The 24,100-nt window shown below is 49.1% G+C and overlaps 1 protein-coding gene across 9 annotated transcripts in view; it reads left to right on the top strand.

Moving 5' to 3' along the window:
* Positions 1-7,418: 7,418 nt before the first annotated feature.
* Positions 7,419-24,100, top strand: part of NSD1 (nuclear receptor binding SET domain protein 1) — a 179,097-nt gene continuing 162,415 nt past the window's right edge. The window contains exons 1-3 of one of the 9 annotated variants that reach the window (XM_058440176.1): positions 7,419-7,555; positions 10,700-10,813; positions 11,554-11,643. In XM_058440176.1, coding sequence (XP_058296159.1) covers positions 10,784-10,813; positions 11,554-11,643 — 120 coding nt within the window. In that variant the 5' untranslated portion in view covers positions 7,419-7,555; positions 10,700-10,783. Of the gene's footprint in view, positions 7,556-8,630; positions 8,772-8,998; positions 9,020-9,379; positions 9,570-9,601; positions 9,660-10,699; positions 11,644-24,100 lie in introns of those variants that run through there. The other 8 variants (XM_032158717.2, XM_058440177.1, XM_058440175.1 and 5 more) reach the window with 8 other exon arrangements.

Here is a 24,100-nt window from a genome sequence, read left to right as displayed (position 1 = left end):
TCCCAGCACTGTGGGAGGCTGAGGCAGGCATGAGGTCAGGAGTTCGAGACCAGTCTGGCCAACATGGTGAAACCCCGCCTCTGCTAAAAATACAGGCGTGATGAGCACCTGTAATCCCAGCTGCTCAGAAGGCTGAGGCAGGAGAAGCTGCAGTGAGCCGAGATCATGATACTGCACTCCAGCCTGAGCGACAGAACGAGACTCTGAAACAAACCAAAACAGAATAATAAAGACAAATTAACCAATTTTTAAAAAATGGGCAAAGGATCTAAATAGATATTTCTCCAAAGAAGATTATAAATGGCCAATAAGTACAAAATACAAAAATTAGCCGGGAGTGGTGGCTTGTGCCTGTAGTCCCAGCTACTCAGGAAGCTGAGGTGGGAGGATCATCTGAGACTGGGAGACGGAAGTTGCAGCGAGCCAAGATCGCGCCACTACACGTCAGCTTGGGTGACTAGAGTGAGACCCTGTTTCAAAAAAACACCAAAAACCAAAACCTCTGGATTGTACTCTTTGTGAATTTTATGATATGATAATTATATCTCAACAAAAAGAAAATAAAGAAATAAATAGGAAAAACATCAGGTAATTTCGGAGAGCAGTAATAGCTCTAAGGCAATTCAACAGGAAGATGTGCTAGAGTGACCTGGGACCTGATAGGAGCTCCTAGAGCCAGGGGAGGGGCCAAAGAATACCTGTTTGAGGAGGGACTCCAGCTGATTGACAGGAGTAGTCATGGGGTGGCAAAGGGAACCGCAAACCCAGGCCCTGTAATAGAGAAGCCAACTATATAGGACCTCTGGAAAAAGCCCTGTCCTGCTATCCCCCACTCACAACTGCTGTCTTTGTTCTACAAAGCCCTGTTTTCCAATCTCGGTTTTTGCTTAAAGTTTTTGCCTGAGAGATATGAAGACTTTCCAGATTGTTCTGAGTATGGCTGGAGTTAGAAGGACAAGTTCCCAGACCTCACCTTCCATTTGTCCTCGGTGGGCCTGAGAAATCACATCTCTTCAGGTCTTCTTTCTGCCAGTTTCTCACTAAGAAGGGAAAAGTCACATCTCACTCAAGTAAATCTCCTTGGGAGGCAGCAGGGGGGCGGCGGGCAGGGTGCCTCAGAGACTGGGTGCTGGGGAGCCTGCAGAGCTTCCCAGGCCTTACCCAACAAACTCGGGCTAAGCTCTGATCTTGTCTGTCTGTTCTAGAATTAGAATCCAGCAAGAGATGGCTGTCACAGGGATGCATACTAACACTGGAACACTGGTTTACTTCTTTCTTTTTTTTTTCCGAGATGGAGTTTCGCTCCTGTTACCCAGGCTGGAGTGCAATGGTGTGATCTCAGTTCACTGCAACCTCTGCCTCCTGGGTTCAAGCAATTCTTCTGCCTTACCCTCCTGAGTAGCTGGGATTACAGGTGTCCGCCACCATGCTGGGCTAATTTTTTGTATTTTTAGTAGAGATAGGGTTTCACCATGCTGGCCAGGCTGGTCTCGAACTCCTGACCTCAGGTAATCCACCCACCTCGGCCTCTCAAAGTGCTGGGATTACAGGCGTGAGCCACCACGTCTGGCCTAACACTTGTTTTCCTGAGAAACAAAGTGAGATCTTTTCTGACTGAAAGTCAAGCTGAGTTGGCTGAGGGCCTTTTTTTTTTTTTTTTTTTTGACACAAAGTCTTGCTCTGTTGCCCTCAACAACAAAGTAGCTGGGATTACAGGTGTGCACCACTATGGCTGGCTAATTTTTGTATTTTTAGTGGAGATGGGGTTTCACCATGTTGGTCAGGCTGGTCTCAAACTCCTGACCTTTTGTGATCCACCCACCTAGGCCTCCTAAAGTGCTGGGATTACAGGCGTGAGCCACCGCACCCAGCCTGGCTGAGGGATTTGATGATGGGGCCTGTCTTTGCCATTTCAGACACATTTTCCATAAATCAAGCTAGCTGAATCTACAGCTCTAGAGGTTTTTTTGTTTGTTTGTTTGTTTTTTCAATCGCCATTCAAGCGATTCTTCTGCCTCAGCCTCCCGAGTAGCTGGGACTACAGGTGCCCGCCACCATGCCCAGCTAATTTTTGTATTTTTAGTAGAGACAGGGTTTCACCGTGTTAGCCAGGATGGTCTCGATCTCCTGACCTTGTGATCTGCCTGCCTTGGCCTCCCAAAGTGCTGGAATTACAGGCGTGAGCCACCACGCCCAGCCAACACCCAGCTAAATTTTTGTTGCCCAGTCTGGTCTTCAACTCCTGCCCTCAAGTGATCCACCCGCCTTGGCCTCCCAAAGTGCTGGGATTATAGGCTTCAGCGACCACGCCCAGCCCTTTTAGTATTTATTGAGCAACTACTGGGTACAAACTCTTTGTCATTCCTCCACTAGCAAGAGCAGTGCTTTCACGAGCTGCTTTTCAGCCTTTGTTTTCATCTGTAAAATAGGATATCTTCTCTTTGAGGGGCAACAAGGGGTAGGTGTGGGTGGGTGAGCTATAAACCCTAATCCTCACCCAGGAGGAGGTGCAGCCACCTTTCTGGCCACTGGCTGGAGACCTCCCCCTTTCTCCATACTCCTCCTCCCACTCCCTGATCCAAGCACTGCCAGAACCCAGCATCCTCTCACTTTCTCTTCCTCTGTTTTGAATCAGTAGGTTCAGAAGTGCTTGGCTTGATATGAAGCTGGGGGTGCATCCAACAAAATCAGATGCCTAGAGAAGGAGCAGGATTGGGGTGGGACAGAGAAGACAGATAACTGGGTTGAGGAACCTGGGGGCATCCTGAAGGAGGTGCCCAGTGGGCAGTTGCTTTGTGCTGGGCCCAGGGCCAGGTTATACGTACTTTGAATATTTTATCTTCATAACTATCCCATTTGTGAGGCTCAAAGAGCGAAAAGGACATTCCTGGTAAATGGCCCAGCTGCAGTTTGAATTTGTATCCATCTGACTCCAGCTCACATAAGCTCTTCTTTTTTTTTAGGCCGAGTCTCGCCCTGTAGCTGAGGCTGCAGTGCAATGGCGGGATCTCAGCTCACTGCAACCTCCACCCCCCAGGTTCAAGCGATTCTCCTGCCTCAGCCTCCCTAGTAGCTGGGATTACAGGCACGTGCCACCACGCCCGGCTAATCTTTTGTATCTTTAGTAGAGACGGGGTTTCACCATGTTGGCCAGGCTGGTCTCAAACCCCTGACCTCGTGATCCGCCCTCCTCAGCCTCCCAAAGTGCTGGGATTACAGGTGTGAGCCACTGAGCCTGGTCATAAGGTCTCTTATACTTTTATTTATTTATTTATTGGAGCCAGAGTCTCACTCTGTCACCCAGGCTGAAGTGCAATGGCATGAACACGGCTCACTGCAGCCTCCACATCCTGGGCTCAAGCGATCCTCCCACCTCAGCCTGCCAAGTAGCTGGGACCATGGGTGCGAATCATACACCACCACGCCAGGATAATTTGGTTTTGTTTTTTTTTTTTTTTGAGACGGAGTTTCGCCTTGTGGCCCAGGGTGGAGTGAAATGGCTCGATCTCAGCTCACTGCAACCTCAGCCTCTTGGGTTCAAGCGATTCTCCTGCCTCAGCCCCCCGAGTAGCTGGGATTACAGGCATGCGCCACCACATCCGGCTAATTTTGTATTTTTAGTAGAGACAGGGTTTCACCACGTTGGTCAGGCTGGTCTCAAACTCCTGACCTCATGTGATCCACCCGTCTTGGCCTCCCAAAGTGCTGGGATTACAGATGTGAACCACAGCGTCTGGCTTACTTTTTGTGTTTTTTGTAGAGACAGGGTTTAGCCATATTGCCCAGGCCGGTCTTGAACTCCTGGGCTGAAGCGATCCATCTGCCTCAGCCTCCCAAAGTGCTGGGACTAAAGGCGTGCACCACTGTACCTGGCCTCTTACGCTTTGTAAAGCATTGTCTGGCACCAAAAGCTCTTTGTTCCTCAAACATCTTGAATGCTTTTTGGGAGGATTTGAGTCTTGTACAACTCATTTGGTCCGTTACTGAAACCACAATTCTGTGTGATGGAGACACAGGCTTGGAGAGGAGAGGAAGGGATAGATCAGGCATCATGAAATGTTTCTGGAGCACTCACTCTGAGCCTCACAGTCTGGGCTTGGTCACTGGAGATCAGAGAGTATATGTCCTTAGTCTTGCTGGAAGTGACTCTCCAACTGGATGAGACCCAATTTAGAAGCCATTAGTTACTACCAGGACTCATTCAGGGAAAAATGGCTGCCTGTAGGGGTGGGAAGACTACCAGGAGGAGAAGTCTTCTAAACAGGATGAATGGAGTTAGCCCAGGGGAAAAGGCAGAGTGACTGGCATGAGCATAGGCTGGACAGGATGTGGCTTGTCCTGGCACTGGGCAGTTGGGGGAAGTGAGAGCAGGAGGGCAGGGATTAGTGGTCACCATACCAAGATTCAGAAGGAGGTTTAAGAAGAAGAAAACTTAAAGGTGGATGCTTGAGTCCTTCAGGCTGGGGGTACAGGCTCAGGTTAGCGACAGGACCTGGTATTTGGGGCAGGAAGAAGACTGCTGGAGGGCTGCCTGGTCTCAGATGTGGCCAGGCCTTCCTTGATCTTAAGTTGAAAACGGATTCAATTTTGGGGAAATCCGTGGGTAGGGAGAGGAAGGAAGCTCCTAGACCCATCAGAAGGCATGGTCCTGGTGTCCACCAGCTCTGTTCAGCATTAATTGCCAAAGGCCTCCATGCCTCTCCCAAGACCTAACTGTTTAGTCAGAAGGCAGATGCTGTTCCTGTTCAGTGGGAACAAGGAGCTGGAACTAGGATGGGAGTTTGTCTCTGGGCAAGTCATGCTTCCTTTCTAGAAGATGGGGATAACAATAATACCCATCTCAGAGGAGTAAATGAGTATCCTGCAGGGTAGCTGGAACAGAAGAGGATAAGCTACAACTGTTATTGTAACAACAGGCAGAGCCCTTGCTAGAGTTGTGTTTCTAGGGGAGGATCCAGTGTCTTCTGGACACAGGAAGAGTGAGCTTTCTACTGCTCAGATGCCATCATGTCATTATCCTCCTCCCTCACCTTCCATGGCTGCTTACTGACTTCCGGATAAAGCTTAAACTCTTTAACTTGATCAACCAAGCCCTGAAGGGTGAGGCCTCTGTGTCCGCCCCATCCTCGCTTGAGCCTCTTTCTGCACTCATTACCTCCACCCCTGGCACATACACTAGCCATGCTTGGTGTGGTCAGTTCCTCTGAAGCCTGGTGTTTCTCTGGACTCTGCTGGAATCTCTGCCTTTTCCCCTTCTTGCCTGGCTATTCCCGAATATCCTCCAGGACTCTCTCTGGATGTTGCTTCCTCAAGGATACCTCTGAGTTGGTTTCAAGAACCTTCTCAGCTTCTCCAGCACCCTTGGCTTCTCTCTCATACTCAGTTCTCTGCCTTGTCATTACCTGTCTGCTTTTTCCACAAGGCTGTGACGGGGAGCCCCCAAAATATTTATGGAATTAATGAATGAAAAGGGGTGGTTCTAAGAAAAAAGAGGTCACTGTACATGGGCCAAATGTCCCAACAAGTATCTATTATATCTCACCAGGGTAGGAATTATCAGTAACCAAGATTTACAGATGAGGAAACTCAGCCTAAGGTAGAGTCCCTCTGCCTGTCATTCAAATTCCTGGGCACCTGTGTGTGAGCACCATGCTGGGCTTTTCACAGGCAGTATTTGTAGGGTGGACAGGCTGAGAACAAGCACGTGAAGCCCATCATACCAGGTGAGAGTTAAGGTGCTGACACTTTGCATGAGGGCTTAGTCTCTTGGACCTCAATTCTTCTTAGGGCTGGTGAAGGGACATAGGAATGACTGTATGTGAAGTGCCTAGGACAGTGTCCAGTACATAGTACAGACCCAGCAAGTGTTTACTGATTCTTATCTCAGTCCTAAGGATGGCAGTCACAGGCCCAGAAAAGGTCCCTGGATTGAGACAACCAGCCAGAGGAGAGCTGAGTGTACATCCCAGGCCCCCACCCTACACGGACACAGTCCTCTCCCTTCTGCCCCCACTCAAGGAGTCAGTGTCCTTGTGAGAATCTATGGTGCTGTGGATCTTCTCAACGTAGTGCTGGCACACATGAGATGCTTGGCCAGGGCCTGCCAGATGGGGAGGCTGGAGACGGGTCGGCTGTGATTGAGACCTCTGTGGCCAAGTTTTACCCTAAGAGGCAGGGAGGGCCCTCAGGGGTTACCCCAGAGAAGTCTAACAGGTTTTCCCTGGGGTCCTGGTCTTCTCCCCCAGACCTGTCAGCAAGCAGTTCATCCCCAGCTGCCAATCTCCTCCTGGCCCTCAGTCTTCCAGAGGAGCTGGGAGGTGGGAGAGAGGGGTTCTGCAGGGCAATGTTGTTCAGAGGTGAGCTTTGGAAGAAACTGTTGTCTCAACCCTATTTTCACACCTTAGCACCTTTATTCAACTGTCTTTTCCCGAGGCCAGGATCTCATCTTTTGTTTCCCCAGCACTCAGCACACTGCCTGGAATGCAGGAAATGGTTGCTGAATGAAGCGATGAATTACATTTCAGCACTCATCAAGTGCTCAGCCTATAACTAAGTCTAAGTGTAGGCTGCTAACACTTAGACCTTTACCTTACAGAATCTTCGCAGCCAGTGCTGTGCATTGGAAGTTGCAGATGGGGAAACTGAGGCTCAGGACTGTTAAGTGACTAGTTCAAGGCAGCTCTCAGGCCCTCAGGATGGTTAGTGGCAAAGTAAAGGACTGGGAGGAGCATTGATGAATTGGGGCAATTGGCAGAGGAGTAATTGTCAGTCAAAATGATTGGCTCAAATTATTAGGTGTGAAGAAGGAACCAGTCAGAGCTTCCCTGTTGAGCTGAATTGCCCAGATGGGATTAGCAGGGTGAGTGACCCTGGCAGAACAAAGAGCTGGCCCTTGTAGGTATAGACTCGACTTTTCTCTGGTTGGTCCCAGCACATAGACAACTGCCACCCTGACTTTGCACCTGAGAATCTTCAGGGTACCTCAGACTCTTCAACAGAAGGAGCCTCCCTGAGGTCACAGCCCTCTCATCACTCCCGTTCCAGTGGGCGCTTTCCCTCTAACAAAGCCCACTTGCTGTCTTGGCAGGGTCTGCATCTGGCACATGCAGACATGTGCTAAGGGCCTGTTGACTTGGGAGCCTCCATCACTGGACTGTGGGCCTTGGAGAGCAAAAGGGCAAGAGCATCTCGAGCTCCATGGCTGCTGGGCCAGTCGCTGGGTGAAGGCAGGGGAAGGATGGAGTTTAGCTGGCCAGCACTAATGTCACACAGGGCAACGCCAAAAATGGCCTTTCTCCCAGGTGGGCTCAAAGTTAACAGAAGGCAGTGAGTAAACAGTCCATTGGGGCAATAACTATGCACATTTACTAAGCCATGGGAAGAATAGTAGTCACGTGGCCCTCGAGGGCGGTGCCCTCAGCTTGAGATGGAGTTAACTCCAAATCTAATCACAGAAGGCTTTCTGGAGGAGGCGGAATTTTTATGGCGGCCGGATCTGGCTTTCTCTGAACAGCGAGAAGGCGCTTAGCGCCATAGGGACCAGGTAACTCCTGAGGTGAGCTTCTTGGTGGGGATCAAGCCCAGGGGGCGACGGAGTCCGGGCTGGGGGAAGGGCCCGAGGGGCTGGAGTCGCAAGTTCAGGCCCAGCTTGGGCTCCCTGTCCCGCCCTTCCGCTGTCTTGGGGTATTGGACGCCACGCGGCCGTGCTAGGGTTGGTGCTGCGGGCCCGGTGCAGGATGCAGGCCGTGAGGCCCCAGGCCGAGGGCTGCGCCAGCGGGCTTGTCCCGGCCAGCTGGGCGGTCCCGTGTCCCGGCGCAGTTCCGCCGGGGTCCAGATGCCCGGCCCTTAGGGGCGAGGCGCGCACTCCCGGGGGAACCGGGCTGTGGAGCAGGCGGCCCGTTCTGGGCGGCGGTGGCACGAGAGGGCCATCTGCCTGGGTGCCGAGAACTGCAGCGTCCGCGGTGCGAGGCGCGGCCCATCCCGGCCCCCAGCCCGGCGCGCACGCACATACCCACGCCGGCCGGCGCCCGCTGCCCGAGCCCCCGTGCCAGGCCCAGACCCTGACTAGGCGCGGGAGGCGGTACAGGGACTAGAGGACCCCCTCCCCCGGCGTTCCCCTCGCCCCGCCCGAGGCTGCGAGGACCCTTGGGCTCGGGGGTGGTGAGGGAGCTTCGTCCCGGCTGGGCCCGGGCTGGGGACTCGGCCTCCCTGGGCGGGGGCCGCACGGATGCAGGCCGAGGTGCGGACGCGCTGTCAGGCTGCAACCCGGCTCGGTGCGGGGGGTGGGCTCAGCGCTGGGGTCGCCTGGCTTCGTTCCCCCGCGGAGGCCACGGCCGGGCGAGCAGTGCCCGGGCGGGTAACCCGACCCGGCTCCCCGGAGCCGCTCACCCCGCACGGCCCGGCAAGGGGAGGGAGAGGGATGGGGGGAGGGGGAAGGGAAGGGGTGGTGGGTGAGGGGCTGTGGGCACCGCAGGGCCGAGTCCCCGGCCCGTCTGCTCTGCTGTAGGGCGGCTGCCCGCGGCACCCGGGACGATCCAGCCTCTGCCTCGCGGGCGTCGAGCCTGAGACAGGAGGGAGCCCTGGGGCTGCACAGGCTTGGCTCAGGGAGGCAGACCCGAGCTGCTGCCTCCATTTTGTTTCCTGCTCAGCTTGGTCTGTGGTGGTGGTGGTGGTGGTGGTGTGGGTTTGGGGTGCGGCCGCGTAGGGGGGTTCACCTGCGACCGCGTCTGCTCGGGGCCTGAGGCCTCGAAGACCCCAGCCCAAGCTCCCAGGTGAGCCCTGCGGCAGGAGGGGGGTTGCCTTGGCCTCGGGCCGAACCCAGCGGGCTGAGGGCAGGTGCCCAGTGGATGGGGAGCCTGGGCTGTAACCTAAGATGGAGGCCGGGACTGACGCGGGCCCGAGCAGGGCTGGCGGGACGATCGGACAGGCCTCAGCCGCGCCAGGTGCCGCCTGGGTTGGGGTTCGAGACGCGTAGGGTGCGGGAGCCGTGTGCGGCCCGAGGCCAGCGCCGTGCCCCGAGGTAGGTGAGGGGATCGGAATGCCACCCACGACGCCCGCAGGCCCCGACACTCCAAGGAGGCGCGCGAGGCCCCTGGGGAGCCCGCCTCAGGCCCCGCCCGGGCAGCCGGGCCGGCCCGTAGGCCCGGGCCGCGAGCAGGCGCGCATGGGGAGGGGAGGGGGCGGCAGCGGCAGCTCCGCTGATTGGGCGGCGCGCTCGCAAGCCCGACTTCACCCGCCCTGAACCCCGAAGAGTGAGGCAAGGGAACGCGCGCGCTCGGTGGGGGAAGGGGTGCGCGCGCACTCGGGGCCCAGCCGCACGCGGGCCGGCGCGAGGCGCTCTGTCGCACGCGCGGCCGCGGGGGCGCGCGCGGTGGGGGTGTGAGGAGGAGGAGGCGGCGGCGGAATAGGCCGGGGCAGGTCGCGCTCGCTGCCTTCTCCCCTGAAGAGAGACGCGGGGGGAGGGGGGTGCGGCGAGCAGCCCCGCTCTCTCCCCACCGCTCCGCTCGCACCCCAGTGTAATGAGGGTCACCCCCTCCCCCCAGCTGGCCCGGGAGGGGGCGCGGGGCACGGTAACTAGTGCGCTGGGGTGGGCGGCGGGCAGGCGCGAGGAGGAGGGAGGGAGGAGGTGGCCCGGCGGGGAAGATGGTGGTGGCCGTGAGGTGAGGGGCTCGGGGGAGGGCCGGGCGCGGTGCGGGGTTGGTGGCCGGCGGCGCTGCAGCCGCCGGCCCCCTCCCCCTCCTCCATCACTACCAGCCGGGCTCAGGCCTAGCTGGCCGGGCTGCCGCGAACTTCCTCCCGGCGCGGCCCGTGCCCCGCCGGCCGCCCGCGAGCACCTCGGCCTCCGCCTCCCCTCAGGTAGCAGGCTGCGGGGCGCGGGGCCGGCTGCCCTTCCGCAGCAAACTTTGCTTGGTGCTGAATATTGATGAGAGCGATCGGTTCGGCTGGGAGGTGCTGTCGCGGCTGCGGGAAAGAGCGCGGCCCGGGCAGGCGGCGGCGGCGTCGGCAGCAGCCATGTTTTTCAAGCTGTAGCAGCTGCTGCTGCCCTGACTGGGCTTCGCTGGCCGCCTCGGTTTCTCCCTCTGCCGCGTCCAGGCCTCTGGGCCCTGCAGCTGCGGATCCAGCAGGCCTGCATTCAGGAAGGCGAGCTCTGGGGTGCACCCGCCTCGGCCGGCTCGCCTGCGGCCTGCGCACCGCCACTGCAAAGGCTCCGGCGCTGGCTGGGCGCAGAGTGCAGCGCTATTGTGACCGCTGCGCCCGAGCGAGCCAGGAAGGGGGGGTACCTTTTTGTGCAGGGTCCAGGAGCTCCCCTTGGACCCCTCAGCTTTTTGCTTTTGAGAGATCCAGCTGCTCGACCCCTGGCGAGGGATGGGGAGGACGATTCCTGTTTGATCAAGAATTGGGAATTTTGACGGGCAGAGGGGTTTTAATTTTAGTTCATCCCAAGTGTCCACCAGTCTGCAGAGGAGGAAAAAGAGACGGGCTGTTTCTATGTGGCAGGATCGGCCCAGCTTCGGGAAAATGGAGTTTTCAGAGGCTCACCGAGGCCATTTTTTCATCTCCAGTCGGGGGAACTTTTTCTGCCCATGGAAGTGCAGCAGAAAGGCATAGAGGCCACTAGGCCTTGAAGTGGCTGCCATTTTAAAGAGTCGAGTCAGATGGCCTATTAACTCAGATTAATTACTGTGCCTTTGGATTCCAGGTTGATGCCGGCCCAGGATGGATCAGACCTGTGAACTACCCAGAAGAAATTGTCTGCTGCCCTTTTCCAATCCAGTGAATTTAGATGCCCCTGAAGACAAGGACAGCCCTTTCGGTAATGGTCAATCCAATTTTTCTGAGCCACTTAATGGGTGTACTATGCAGTTATCGACTGTCAGTGGAACATCCCAAAATGCTTATGGACAAGATTCTCCATCTTGTTACATTCCACTGCGGAGACTACAGGATTTGGCCTCCATGATCAATGTAGAGTATTTAAATGGGTCTGCTGATGGATCAGAATCCTTTCAAGACCCTGAAAAAAGTGATTCAAGAGCTCAGACGCCAATTGTTTGCACTTCCTTGAGTCCTGGTGGTCCTACAGCACTTGCTATGAAACAGGAACCCTCTTGTAATAACTCCCCTGAACTCCAGGTAAAAGTAACAAAGACTATCAAGAATGGCTTTCTGCACTTTGAGAATTTTACTTGTGTGGACGATGCAGATGTAGATTCTGAAACGGACCCAGAACAGCCAGTCACAGAGGATGAGAGTATAGAGGAGATCTTTGAGGAAACTCAGACCAATGCCACCTGCAATTATGAGACTAAATCAGAGAATGGTGTAAAAGTGGCCATGGGAAGTGAACAAGACAGCACACCAGAGAGTAGACACGGTGCAGTCAAATCGCCATTCTTGCCATTAGCTCCTCAGACTGAAACACAGAAAAATAAGCAAAGAAATGAAGTGGACGGCAGCAATGAAAAAGCAGCCCTTCTCCCAGCCCCCTTTTCACTAGGAGATACAAACATTACAATAGAAGAGCAATTAAACTCAATAAATTTATCTTTTCAGGATGATCCAGATTCCAGTACCAGTACATTAGGAAACATGCTAGAATTACCTGGAACTTCATCATCATCTACTTCACAGGAATTGCCATTTGTAAGCAGTTTTTGGTACAACTTAAATATATACGTATATGTATATATACAGGCCACTTAAAGGGAAACTTGTAACAAATTTGTTTTTGGTTGCTTATCGGTTCACAGCTGAAATCCTATTGCTAATCATAAGCTTTTGGGCAAAATTTTACTTTGATTTTTAAATTTATCTCTGTTGTATGCATTTGGTTATTTTAAGCTTTTTCCGAATAACTCTTCATTGAGAGTAGGCTAATGCTTTTAAATGCATTTGATTGAGTTCAGATTTAATTTCTCAAGATGGAGGTATACATATGATTAAGGGAAAAAAAAAAAAAAAAAGGTTGGGTTTTGGCCTGCCGGCACCATGAGTGCAGGTGAACCAATTTAGTACTTGGAGTCCTGTTGCTATATGTGGCAGATTATTTTTTTACTTGAAGACTTGACTCTTCAGGTTGAAGGGCATTTTGAACACAGATTAAAGTGGCTAAGATGAGGTTTTCTTGGACATTGTCAAAATCTAAATTAGGCTAGTTTTTCTGAACTACCTGTTTTGAAGGTGTAGCATCCTGTGCTTTTGATAACTGCCACCATTAGCTCTTTTTTTTTTTTTTTTTTTTTTTTGAGATGGAGTCTCACTCTGTTGCCAGGCTGGAGTGCAGTGGTTGATCACTGCAACCTCTGCCTCTTGGGGTTCAAGCAGTTCTCCTGCCTCACCCTCCCGAGTAGCTGGGATTACTGGTACCCATCACCACGCCCGGCTAATTTTTGTATCCCCATTAGCTCTTGAAGTTTTTCTAGTTTTGTTTTGTTTTATTTTATTTTAACAACCCTAACTAAGACAAAGTTAATATTTATTTATTGTTTAGAGACTGGCCTTGTCATGTTGCCCAGGCTTGCGTCGGGACTCCTGGGCTCATTCGATCCTCCTGCATCAGCTAGAACTACAGTAGTTTCAGATTTTGAAGTGTGTATGTGTATGTGTGATATGTATGTATTCTGTGTGTATAGAAATGGAGAGTATCTTATTTGAGTTATTGTTTTTAGTAATGCTGTCAAGTATTGTTAGAGGGTGATAAATGATAACATTTGTTTTTATTTGAGCTTATGAAGAATTTCTTGACTTCTAGCTAAATGATCAATTCACTTCTCTTAGCCTCAATTTTATTGCCTCTAAATTCCAAAAGTACTTGATTGCTATAAGATTCCTTCAGCTTTAAATATTAATACTTGATATTGATTTTGTTTCTGCCCAAACGCATTGTTTGGTCACCACCGGTAATGTTACCAAAGAGAATTTTTTTTGGCCAACAAATGTCTCATACCACATTAAGTTTTTATAAGAAAAACTTTTATGGTATGTTGTTATTCTGAGTTCATTAAACATTCGCTTTACCTTATATCCCTGCTGTTCTTTAAAGTTACAGAGGGAGAATGTGGGTGTGTCACTTTTGTTTCTGTTGATTCATATCTTAATTGTGCCTTGGTACTCCTTGGTTTCTTGGCAATTGCAGATTTAAAAAAATTTGCTTTAGTGGTTATCTTGAGTCTGAATTGTCCTACTAATATGGGTGGGTAGGCTGTTTTGAAAACCTATTGGCAGCTCAGACAAATCCTTTTTCTTGGGTTCACGTTGAAATTTATTTTATATATATATCGTGTCTTTGTTTTTGTACATAAATTTAAATCTGAGAATGGAGATAGATGTTTCTCTAAAAGCATACAAATAGAATTGTAAACCTGTTTCTCATGAAAGAGATGTTAGCGGAGTATTGGTTCTATCAAAAAAAAAATGAAGGCCGAGTGTGGTGGCCCACGCCTGTAGTGCCAGCACTTTGGGAGGCTAAGGTGGACAGATCACCTGAGGTCAGGAGTTTGAGACCAGCCTGGCCAACATGGTGAAACTCCGTCTCTACAAAAATACAAAAATTAGACAGGTGTGATGGTGGGCAACTGTAATCCCAGCTACTCTAGAGGCTGAGGCAGGAGAATCGCTTGAACCCGGGAGGCAGAGGTTGCAGTGAGCCAAGATTGCGCCATTGCACTCCATACTGGGCAACAAGAGCAAAACTCTGTCTTGCACTCCATACTGGGCAACAAGAGCAAAACTCTGTCTCAAAAAAAAAAAAAAAAAAAAAAACTGAAAATATTGGAGCCTTTAGATAGTAGGTTACATGTCTGAAATGGGAATTAGCAAATGTATAAATGTAGAAGTTGTTTTTTTCAGGGAGAAATTGAAATTGCTCAAAGACTTTATGACCTTGAAGAAGCAAGTATGTAGTTTATTTTTTTTAATTTTTTTGAGACAGAGTCTTGCTATCGCCCAGGCTGGAGTGTAGTGGCGCGATCTCAGCTCGCTTCAACCTCCTCCTCCTGGGTTCAAGCGATTCTCCTGCCTCAGCCTCCCGAGTAGCTGGGACTACAGGTGTGCACCACTATGCCTGACTACTTTTTGTATTTTTATTAGAGACGAGGGTTTCACCATGTGGGCCAGGCTGGTCTCGAACTCCTGACCTCAGGTGATCTGCCCACCTTGGCCTCCCAAAGTGCTGGGATTACAGGCATGAGCCACCGTACCCATCCCCTAATTTATTATTTTAGGAATTTGGTTCAAAGTTGTGATTGAAATCTATTGCCTTTATTTTTGCCCTTGATATTTTTAAACTGAGGACATTTTTTTTTTTGAGACAAAGTTTCGCTCTTGTCGCCCAGGCTGGAGTGCAGTGGTGTGATCTCGGCTCACTGCAACCTCCACCTTCTGGGTTCAAGTGGTTCTCCTGCCTCAGCTTTCTGAGTAGCTGGGATTACAGGTGCGCACCACCACACCCAGCTAATTTTTGTATTTTTAGTAGAGATGGGGTTTTACCATGTTGGCCCAGCTGGTCTCGAACTCCTGACCTCAAGTGATCCACCTGGCTTAGCCTCCCAAAGTGCTGGGATTACAGGTGTGAGCCACAGAGCCTGGCCTCAGACTGAGGACTTAAAAAGTGAGGTCAGGGTGGGCATGGTGGCTCACGCCTGTAATTCCAGCACTTTGGGAGGCTGAGGCAGGTGGATCACCTGAGATGAGGATTTTAAGACCAGCCTGGCCAACATGGCAAAACCCCGTCTCTACTAAAAATACAAAAAATTAGCTAGGCATGGTGGCGGGAGCCTGTAATCTCAGCTACTTGGGAGGCTGAGGCAGGAGAATCGCTTGAACCCGGGAGGCCAAGGTTGCAGTGAGCCGAGATCACCCCATTGCACTCCAGCCTGGGCGACAAGAGCGAAACTCCCTCTCAAGAAAAAAAAAAAAAAACCATCCTGGCCAACATGGTGAAACCCCGTCTCTACTAAAAATACAAAAATTAGCTGGGTGTGGTGGTGCGCACCTGTAATCCCAGCTACTCGGGAGGTTGAGGCAGGAGAATCACTTGAACCCGGGAGGCGGAGGTTGCAGTGCACCGAGATTGTGCCACTGCACTCCAGCCTTGCGACAGAGGGAGACTCCATCTCAAAAAAAAAAAAAAAAAAAAAAAAAAAAGCGATCAATCTTAGAATGCAAAGTTAGGTAAGCAATACGGCTTGAGAAAAGTGTAATTAAAAATAACTTTTTTACGTAGTCATGTGATATTAATGTATTCAAGCTGTTCACAGTTGACTTAAGTTATTGATACAGTAGGTATAGTTACTATGCTGGGAATTTTAGAAAATCCTTAGCAGATTGCTGTTTGTCTCTTTTTTTCTGTAATTTTGGCTGGGCTTGGTGGCTAACACCTGTAATTCTAGTAAGTTGGGAAGCCAAGACGAAAGGATTGCTTGGGGCCCAGAGTTCGAAACTAGACTGGGCAACATAGTGAGATCCTGTCTCTACACTCAGTTAGATGTGGTGGTATGCCTGTAGTCCCAGCTACTCAGGAGGTTGAGGCAGTAGTAGGATCACTTGAGCCCAGAAGTTTGAGACTGCAGTGAGCCATGATCACACCACTGCATTCCAGCCTAGGCAACAGAGCAAGATCCTGTCCAAAAAAAAAAAAAAAAAAGGAGAAAATTCTCTTGGCAGTGGGTAAGAGTAGTTATTAGAGTTGTAGATTTCCTGTCTGGAATTAGAGAAAGAAGGGTCATATTTTCTGTCATTTTGTGTATCTACCTCTAAGTGGACTGTTCGCCTCTTGTCACGAATGAGTAGCCTCTTCAGTTTACCATCATGTGCTCTTATTTTCTCTGCATACAGTGAAGTGATTGTCATTACAATTTATAATCCTGACCTGGTACTTTTATACTTAATTGGGTTGATATTTTCTAATTCCTCCCAGTGTACAAAGGCTTTGTGCTTTGTTGTTGTTTTTGTTAAGACAGGCTAGGTGCTTTGGATCTGGAGAATTAAATGAGCATGGCATTTTCAGAGGATACTTGTTGGAGATTGCTTGGGTAGGATGGATGTAGTCAGGTAATGGGGCCTAGAAATTCAGACTGAAGCATTTGGTATTGATGTGATAGGAACTGGCAGCCCTTGAGAGATTTTAGCTGAGAAGTGATGTAAAATCTGTTTGGAAGACTTTGACTAGGGGAGATTAGAGGCAAGGTTAGGATGTAGGGTCTGTTGCAATAGTAATTAAGACTTAAGAATCGGCCCAGTGGCATGTACCTGTAGTCCTAGCTACTCCGGAGGCCGAGGCAGGAGGATCGCTTGAGGCTGCAATTAGCTGTGATGTGCCTGTGAATAGCCACTGCACTCCAACCTAGGCAACATAATGAGATTCTGTCTCTTAAAAAAAAAATGAGCACAGTGAGTACTCGAAAGAAAGGGGGTAAATCTAAAAGATTATTTCAAAGGGAGAAAATTGGCAACTGTTTTAGGGCTACCTGATCTGGAGGCAGATTGGAGTCTGGATTTGAGGAATGGAGAGAGATGAGGCAGATGATGTCTAAGGCTTACAGTTTCCCTGCCTGAGACAAAAATGATTCCTCAGAGGTTCCTTCGTCTTCTCTACCCATCATCCCACAATTTTCTACTCCCTCCTTAGCCATCTTGGAAGAAAATTGATCTCTTCACACCTGAGGTTCTGCTCTCTCTCCGACTCCCTCCTTGCTGGGTGACCTTTTTTGTTTGTTTGTTTTTGTTTTTGTTTTGAGACAGTCTCACTCTGTCACCCAGGCTGGAGTGCAGTGGGGCGATCTCGGCTCACTGCAACCTCCGCCTCCCAGGTTCAAACAATTCTGTGCCTCAGCCTCCAGAGTAGCTGGGATTACAGGCGCCTGCCACCACGACTGGCTAATTTTTATGTTTTTAGTAGAGATGGGGTTTCACTGCCTTGGCCAGGCTGGTCTTGAACTCCTGACCTCGTGATCCACCCACCTTGGCCTCCCAAAGTGCTGGGATTACAGGCATGAGCCACCGCGCCCAGCCTTTTTTTTTTTTTTAAGATGGATTCTTGCTCTGTTACTCAGGCTGGAGTGCAGTGGTGTGATCTCAGCCCACGGCAACCTCCGCCTCCCAGGTTCAAGAGATTCTTTTTTTTTTTTTTTTTTTTTTTTTTTGGAGACGGAGTCTTCCTGCTTTGCCCAGGCTGGAGTCTGGCAGTGGCGCGATCTCGGCTCACTGCAAGCTCCGCCTCCTGGGTTCATGCCATTCTCCTGCCTCAGCCTCTCCGAGTAGCTGGGACTACAGGCGCCCGCCACCACACCCGGCTAATTTTTTTTTGTATTTTTAGTAGAGACGGGGTTTCACCATGGTCTCGATCTCCTGACCTCGTGATCCGCCCGCCTCGGCCTCCCAAAGTGCTGGGATTACAAGCGTGAGCCACCGCGCCCGGCCTCAAGAGATTCTTGTGCCTCAGCCTCCCAAGTAGCTGGGACTGCAGGCGCCCTCCACCATGCCTGGCTAATTTTTGTATTTTTAGTAGAGACAGGTTTCACCGTGTTGGCCAGGCTGGTCTCGAACCCCTGACCTCAAGTGATCCACCTGCTTCAGTCTTTCAAAGTGCTGGAATTACAGGTGTGAGCCACCACGACCTGCATACCACTTTTCAAACAGTCCTTTTTTGTGTCCTTGTTCTCTTTTTCTTCCTCTTTCTTTGCAGTGTCATTCACTTTCATTGATTCTGCTGCTACTCCACTCTATGAAACTCTCTTCTGAACTGACTTCAAACCAAGAAATTCTAATTGTCAACTAAGCTGCTCCCCTACCTTGTGTTATATTCACCTAAAATGTAATATTATTTCCTTTTTTATTTTTCCTTTGGACAGGGTCTTTCTCTGTCACCCAGGCTGGAGTGCAGTGGTGCCATCTCGGCTCACTGCAACCTCTGCCTTCAGGGTTCAAGTGATTCTCCTGCCTCAGCCTCCTAAGTAGCTGGGACTACAGGTGCCCACCACCATGCCTGGCTAATTTTTGTATTTTTAGTAGAGACAGGGTTTTGCCATGTTGGCCATGCTGGTCTCAAACTCCTGACCTCAAGTGATCCGCCTGCCTCCGCTTCCCAAAGTGCTGGGATTACAGGCATGAGCCACTGCGCCCAGCCTATGATTTTCATTTTGAACCCATCTCTTTTATTGCCAAACACGCATTTACTTCCGTGTTCATGATGACATCATTATCCTATTCTTCTCAAAGCTGGAAACCTTGCAGTCACTTAATCATTTAAATGATTAAAATACATTTGAGTACCTCTTGAGCCAGGCACTGCCAGTATAATAAAAAATAAAAAAATTAAAAAAGGAAAGAGATAGTCTGCTTTTAAGGAACTTCACTGTGTGGCAAAAACTAGTGTAAACAATGACAATACAGAATACTAAGTGGTCTGGTAGGTGTTATGTATGCAGTACTTTGGGAGTGTGGAGGAAGGCATGCCTAGAATAATCAGGGAGGACTTCACAGAGTGGTTATTTATAGTTTGAGCAGAGACATACCAGTAAGAGGGAATAGCATATGCAAGTGGCCAGAAATCCTTAGTTAGCTCTCTGGGAGGAGTGGGGTTGTCAGGAGATAAAGGTATAAAGATAGGCTTATATGCCGTGCTGTATAGTTGAATGTTTTTACTATTACAAAAATTTTTTTTTTTTTTGAGACGGAGTCTCGCTCTGTTGCCCAGGCTGGAGTGCAGTGGCGCGATCTCGGCTCACTGCAAGCTCCGCCTCCCGGGTTCACGCCATTCTCCTGCCTCAGCTTCTCCGAGTAGCTGGGACTACAGGCGCCCACTACCACGCCCGGCTAATTTTTTGTATTTTTAGTAGAGACGGGGTTTCACCGTGGTCTCGATCTCCTGACCTCGTGATCCGCCCGCCTCGGCCTCCCAAAGTGCTGGGATTACAAGCGTGAGCCACCGCGCCCGGCTACAAAATTTTACAGATGCCCTCAGTTTCTCCCTTTATTCATTTTTCTATGACATCTTTATTGTTGGTCTTCATTTAGTCTTGCCTTCCATTCTATCCTATATAAAATTACTTCCTACTTCCAAAATGAGAAATACTGGGTCTCTACTTAAATTTGTAACCTAAATGCCACACCTCATTTTCTGAACAAATAAAGCCCAAATTCAATGTCCTTTTTGATAGGATCCTGTCCTGACCTTTCCAAATCTTATGCTAGAGTCTTGTGTACCCTGAGTTCAGCCAAACTGAACTCTTAATGGTCCCTTGCTCCATACTCTCTCCTTGCTCATGCCTTTATTCTCCTGGCCTGATTCATCTTTGCATCTTAACAGTGTATAGCATGGTGCCTTCTTTTTACTGGGGACATACTGAGTTAATGAATGAATGATGCTATTACAGAGGTACAGTTTGGGAAGGGGAGTGAGTACATTTTAGGTAGGAAGGTGATGAGTGGATTGTCAGCCTTCATCATTTTCAATGGACCAAATTACTAAAACTTTACAGGTTGGTTGATTTTTTTTTTCTTTTTTCGTTTCCTCATGTACTCAATTTCTAAGGTTTTTTGAATTTGAGCTTCCTAATATCTCATGCATTAATTTTTTCTCCATTCTCAACTTTCACTCTCCTAATTAAGGATAATAATTTTTTTTTTTTTTTGAGATGGAGTCTTGCTCTGTTGCACATGTTGGAGGGCAGTGGTGCGATCTTGGCTCACTGCAATCTCCATCTGCCGTGTTCAAGCAATTCTCCTGCCTCAGCCTCCTGAGTAGCTGGGATTACAAGTGCATGCCACCACGCCTGGCTAATTTTTGTATTTTTAGAAGAGATGGGGTTTCACCATGTTGGTTAGGCTGGTCTTGAACTCCTGACCTTATGATCCGCCTGCCTCGGCCTCCCAAAGTGCTGGGATTACAGGCATGAGCCACCGCGCCTGGCCAAGGATAATAAATTATAATGGTTTTAGGTTGGACATCTCTGACTGCATACTGCACTGTGTTTAGTGGAAGAAGTCCTTTAATGTCTCTAAGGCCCATTTCCTCAGTTCTAAATTACGGCTAGTACCTTCGTTGGAGGGTTGTTAAGTCTATGATATAAGATAACTTTTTTTTTTTTTTTGAGACTGAGTCTCACTCTATCGCCCAGGCTAGAGTGCAGAATGGCACGATCTTGGCTCACTGCAACCTCCACCTCATGGGTTCAAGTTGATTCTCCTGCCTCAGCCTCCCAAGTAGCTTGGATTATAGGCATGCACTACCACGCCCGCCTAATTTTGTGTTTTTAGTAGAGATAGGGTTTCACCATGTTGGCCAGGCTGGTCGAACTCCTGACCTCAGGTGATGGACCCACCTCAGCCTCCCAAAGTGCTAGGATTACAGGCGTGAGCCATCTCTCCTGGCCACCATACAAGATAATTTATATGAAGTAATACACTGCTAGTCCTGAAGTAGATGTGCAGTAAGTGATGCCTACTGCTGCATGCCAAGAGTCAAATGTATATTTGAAAGAGTTGTGGATTTCAAGAAAGATATTTTTGAGTTTTTTTTTTTCTACCTGAGAGGTAGCCTGTTGCCCAGGCTAGAGTGCAGTGGCCTGATCTTGGCTCCTGGCTGGGCCCAAGTGAACCACCGCCCTCAGCCTTCCAATGTATTGGGATTACGGGAATGAGCCACTGTGTTTGGCTGAGTTTTTGTTTTTTTTTCCTCTATTTTTCCAAACTTAAGATAAAGACATTAACTGCTGTTGACAGTTTCCATTTTTAATTAATAATCAGGAGCATTTGTTGTATTTTTGTTTGATAATCAGAATAATTTAATTTGTGCAATAGGATCAATAGCTTTCTGTATTCCAGCTGTTAAGTGGTATAAGTTTATTACATTGTTGCTTTTTGCAGTTTGTCCTTTGTCCTAGATAGAAATGTTTGATTTCTTCTTCCTGGTTTTCAGGGGAGCCCATTGAAAGGAGATCCAGTCTCTGAAATTTAGTGGTAGGATAATAACAATTGAACAGTTATTTTTGAATCTAAATAATCTCAATTGTAGCCTTTTAAAGCAATTCCTATGAACCTTTTTGAATTTAGAAAAGTCATACTTGGCCGGGCACGGTGGTTCACATCTATAATCCCAGCACTTTGGGAGGCCGAGGCGGGTGGATTATCTGAGGTCAGGAGTTCAAGACCAGCCTGGCTAATGTAGTGAAACCCTGTCTCTAGTGGAAATACAAAAAAAAAATTGGCCGGGTGTGGTGGCATGTGCCTGTAGTCCCAGCTACTCAGGAGGCTGAGGCAGGAGGATCACTTGAACTCAGAAGGCAGAGGTTGCAGTAAGCTGAGATTGTGCCACTGCACTCCAGCCTGGGTGACCGAGTGAGACTTTGTCTCAAAAAAAAAAAAAAAAAAGTCAAACTTAAAAATGGAATATAAAAATCTCTTGATTTTTGTCACTTTTCGTATACTCCCTCATTTACACTCTTAATATTCTATTAGAAATTGTCTGTTCTCTCCACACACCCCTTTTTTTCCCTTTTGGTTAATATGTTAAGACTTATCTTTTTTTTTTTTTTTTTTTTGAGACGGAGTCTCCATCTGACGCCCAGGCTGGAGTGCAGTGGCTCGATCTCGGCTCACTGCAACCTCTGCCTCCCGGGTTCAAGTAATTCTCCTGCCTCAGCCTCCCAAGTAGCTGGGACTACAGGCGCATGCTATAATGCCCAGCTAGTTTTTGTATTTTTAGTAGAGACGGTGTTTCACCGTGTTAGCCAGGGTAGTCTCAATCTCCTGACCTTATGATCCGCCCACCTCGGCCTCCCAAAGTGTTGGGATTACAGGCTTGAGCCACCGCGTCCAGCCAGTCTTATTTAGGCATTGACATTCATATAATTTATCCATCTTATTCAGATGTCCTTAAATTTTTTTTCCTTAAAAGAAATCTGTATTTCTATCAGGACATTCTGGATGCCCCCAGTTTTACTGGTAGTCTTTCATTGTGTGTATATTAAGTTCTTTGTTTTTATTACCTGTATAGGTTAGTATATCCATGACTGCCATCAACTTTCTAAATGTTCACTGGGTGCAATGGCTCATGCCTGTAATCCCAGCACTTTGGGAGGCTGAGGCGGCAGGATCACCTGAGGTCAGTAGTTCGAGACCAGTCTGGCCAACATGGTGAAACCCTGTGTCTACTAAAAATAAAAAAAAAATTAGCTGGGTGTGGTGGTTCATGCCTGTAATCCAAGCTACTCGGGAGGCTGAGGTTGGAGAATCGCTTGAACCCAGGAGGCGGAAGTTGCAGTGAGCTGAGATCGCTCCACTGCACTCTAGCCTGGGTGACAGAGTATGTTTCTGTCTCAAAAAAAAAAAAAAAAAAAAATTGCTAAACATTTCTAATACCATAAGGATCCCTGCTGTTGCCAGCCGTTTTAAAACTACATCCGTATTCTTCTTGGCAACCCTTCCATCTCTTTTTCATATGTGACAACGTCTTGCTCTGCCACCCAGGCTGGAGTGCGGTAGTTGCATCTCAGCTCACTGCAACCTCTGTGTCCCAGGTTTAAGTGATCCTCCCACCTCAGCCTCCTGATTAGCTGGGACTACAGGCACTTGCTACCATGCCCCACTAATTTTTGTATGTTTTTGTAGAGATGGGGTTTTACCATGTTGCTCAAGCTGGTCTTGAACTCGTGAGCTCAAGCAATCCGTCTGCCTTAGCCTCCCAAACGGCTGGGATTACAGGCAGGAGCCACCATGCCTGGCCTAGCCCCTCCATCTCTAGCCTTTGTCAGCTACTAAACTTTTTTTTTCTGAAGTTTTGTCATTTCACAAATGTTAGATAAATATGAATCATACAGTATACAGCCTTTTGGGATTGTCTTTTTTTCCCTTAGCATAATTTCCAGGGGATTCATCTAAGCTGTTGACTGTATCAATAGTTTTTTTTTGTTTTTTTTTTGAGACGGAGTTTCACTCTTGTGGACCAGGCTGGAGTGCAATGGCATGATCTTGGCTCACTGCAACCTCCGCCTCCCAGGTTCAAGCGATTCTCCTGCCTCAGCCTCCTGAGCAGTTGGGATTACAGGCCCCTGCCACCACACTCAGCTAATTTTTGTATTTTTAGTAGAGACGGGGTTTCACCATGTTGGCCAGGGTAGTCTTGAACTCCTGGCCTCAAGTGATCCACCTGCATTGGCCTCCCAAAGTGCTGGGATTACAGGTGTGAGCCACCGCGCCCGGCCCTATTTTTTTCCTTTTTATCACTAAGTAATATTCCATGATACAAATATACCATGGTTTGCTTGACCATTCACCTGTTGAAGGACATCTGGGCCAATGCTAGCTTTTGGTAATTAAGGTAAAAGTACTATTAATGTTCATTTATGGGGTTTTGTGTAAGTTTTCACTTCTCTGGGATAAATACCAGTAGAACAATTGCAGTATTTACATGATAATGGCATATGAAGTTTTTGTTTTGTTTTGTTTTGTTTTTTTCTTGAGAGAGAGTTTCGATCTTGTTGCCCAGGCTGGAGTGCAATTGCGCGATCTTGGCTCACTGCAACCTCTGCCTCCTAGGTTCAAGCGATTGTCCTTCCTCAGCCTCCCATATAGCTGGGATTATAGGTGTCAACCACCACGCCCAGCTCATTTTTGTATTTTTAGTAGAGATGGGGTTTCACCGTGTTGGCCAGGCTGGTCCCAAACTCTTGACCCCAGGTGATCACCCTCCTCGGCCTCCCAAAGTGCTGGGATTACAGGCGTGAGCCACGGCGCCTGGCCAATGTTCAGTTTTATAAGAAACTACCAAGCTCTTTTCCATAGTGTCTGTACCATTTACATTCTCACTAGCGGTATATGAGTGATCCAGTTTCTTTTATTTTTTGTTTTTTGAGACGGAGTCTCGTCCCGTCGCCCAGGGCACGATCTCGGCTCACTGCAGCCTCTGCTTCCCGGCTTCAGGTGATTCTCCTGCATCAGCCTCCCGAGTAGCTGGGATTACAGGCATGTGCCACCATGCCTGGCTAATTTTTTGTATTTTTAGTAGAGACAGGGTTTCACCATGTTGGCCAGGCTGGTCTCGAACTCCTGACCTCAGGTAATCCACCCATCTTGGCTTCTCAAAATCCTGGGATTTCAGGCG

This window comes from Hylobates moloch, unplaced genomic scaffold (genome assembly GCF_009828535.3).
Source record: "Hylobates moloch isolate HMO894 unplaced genomic scaffold, HMol_V3 SCAFFOLD_6, whole genome shotgun sequence".
Lineage (NCBI taxonomy): Eukaryota > Metazoa > Chordata > Mammalia > Primates > Hylobatidae > Hylobates > Hylobates moloch.
This window is presented reverse-complemented; position numbering and strand designations above follow the sequence as displayed.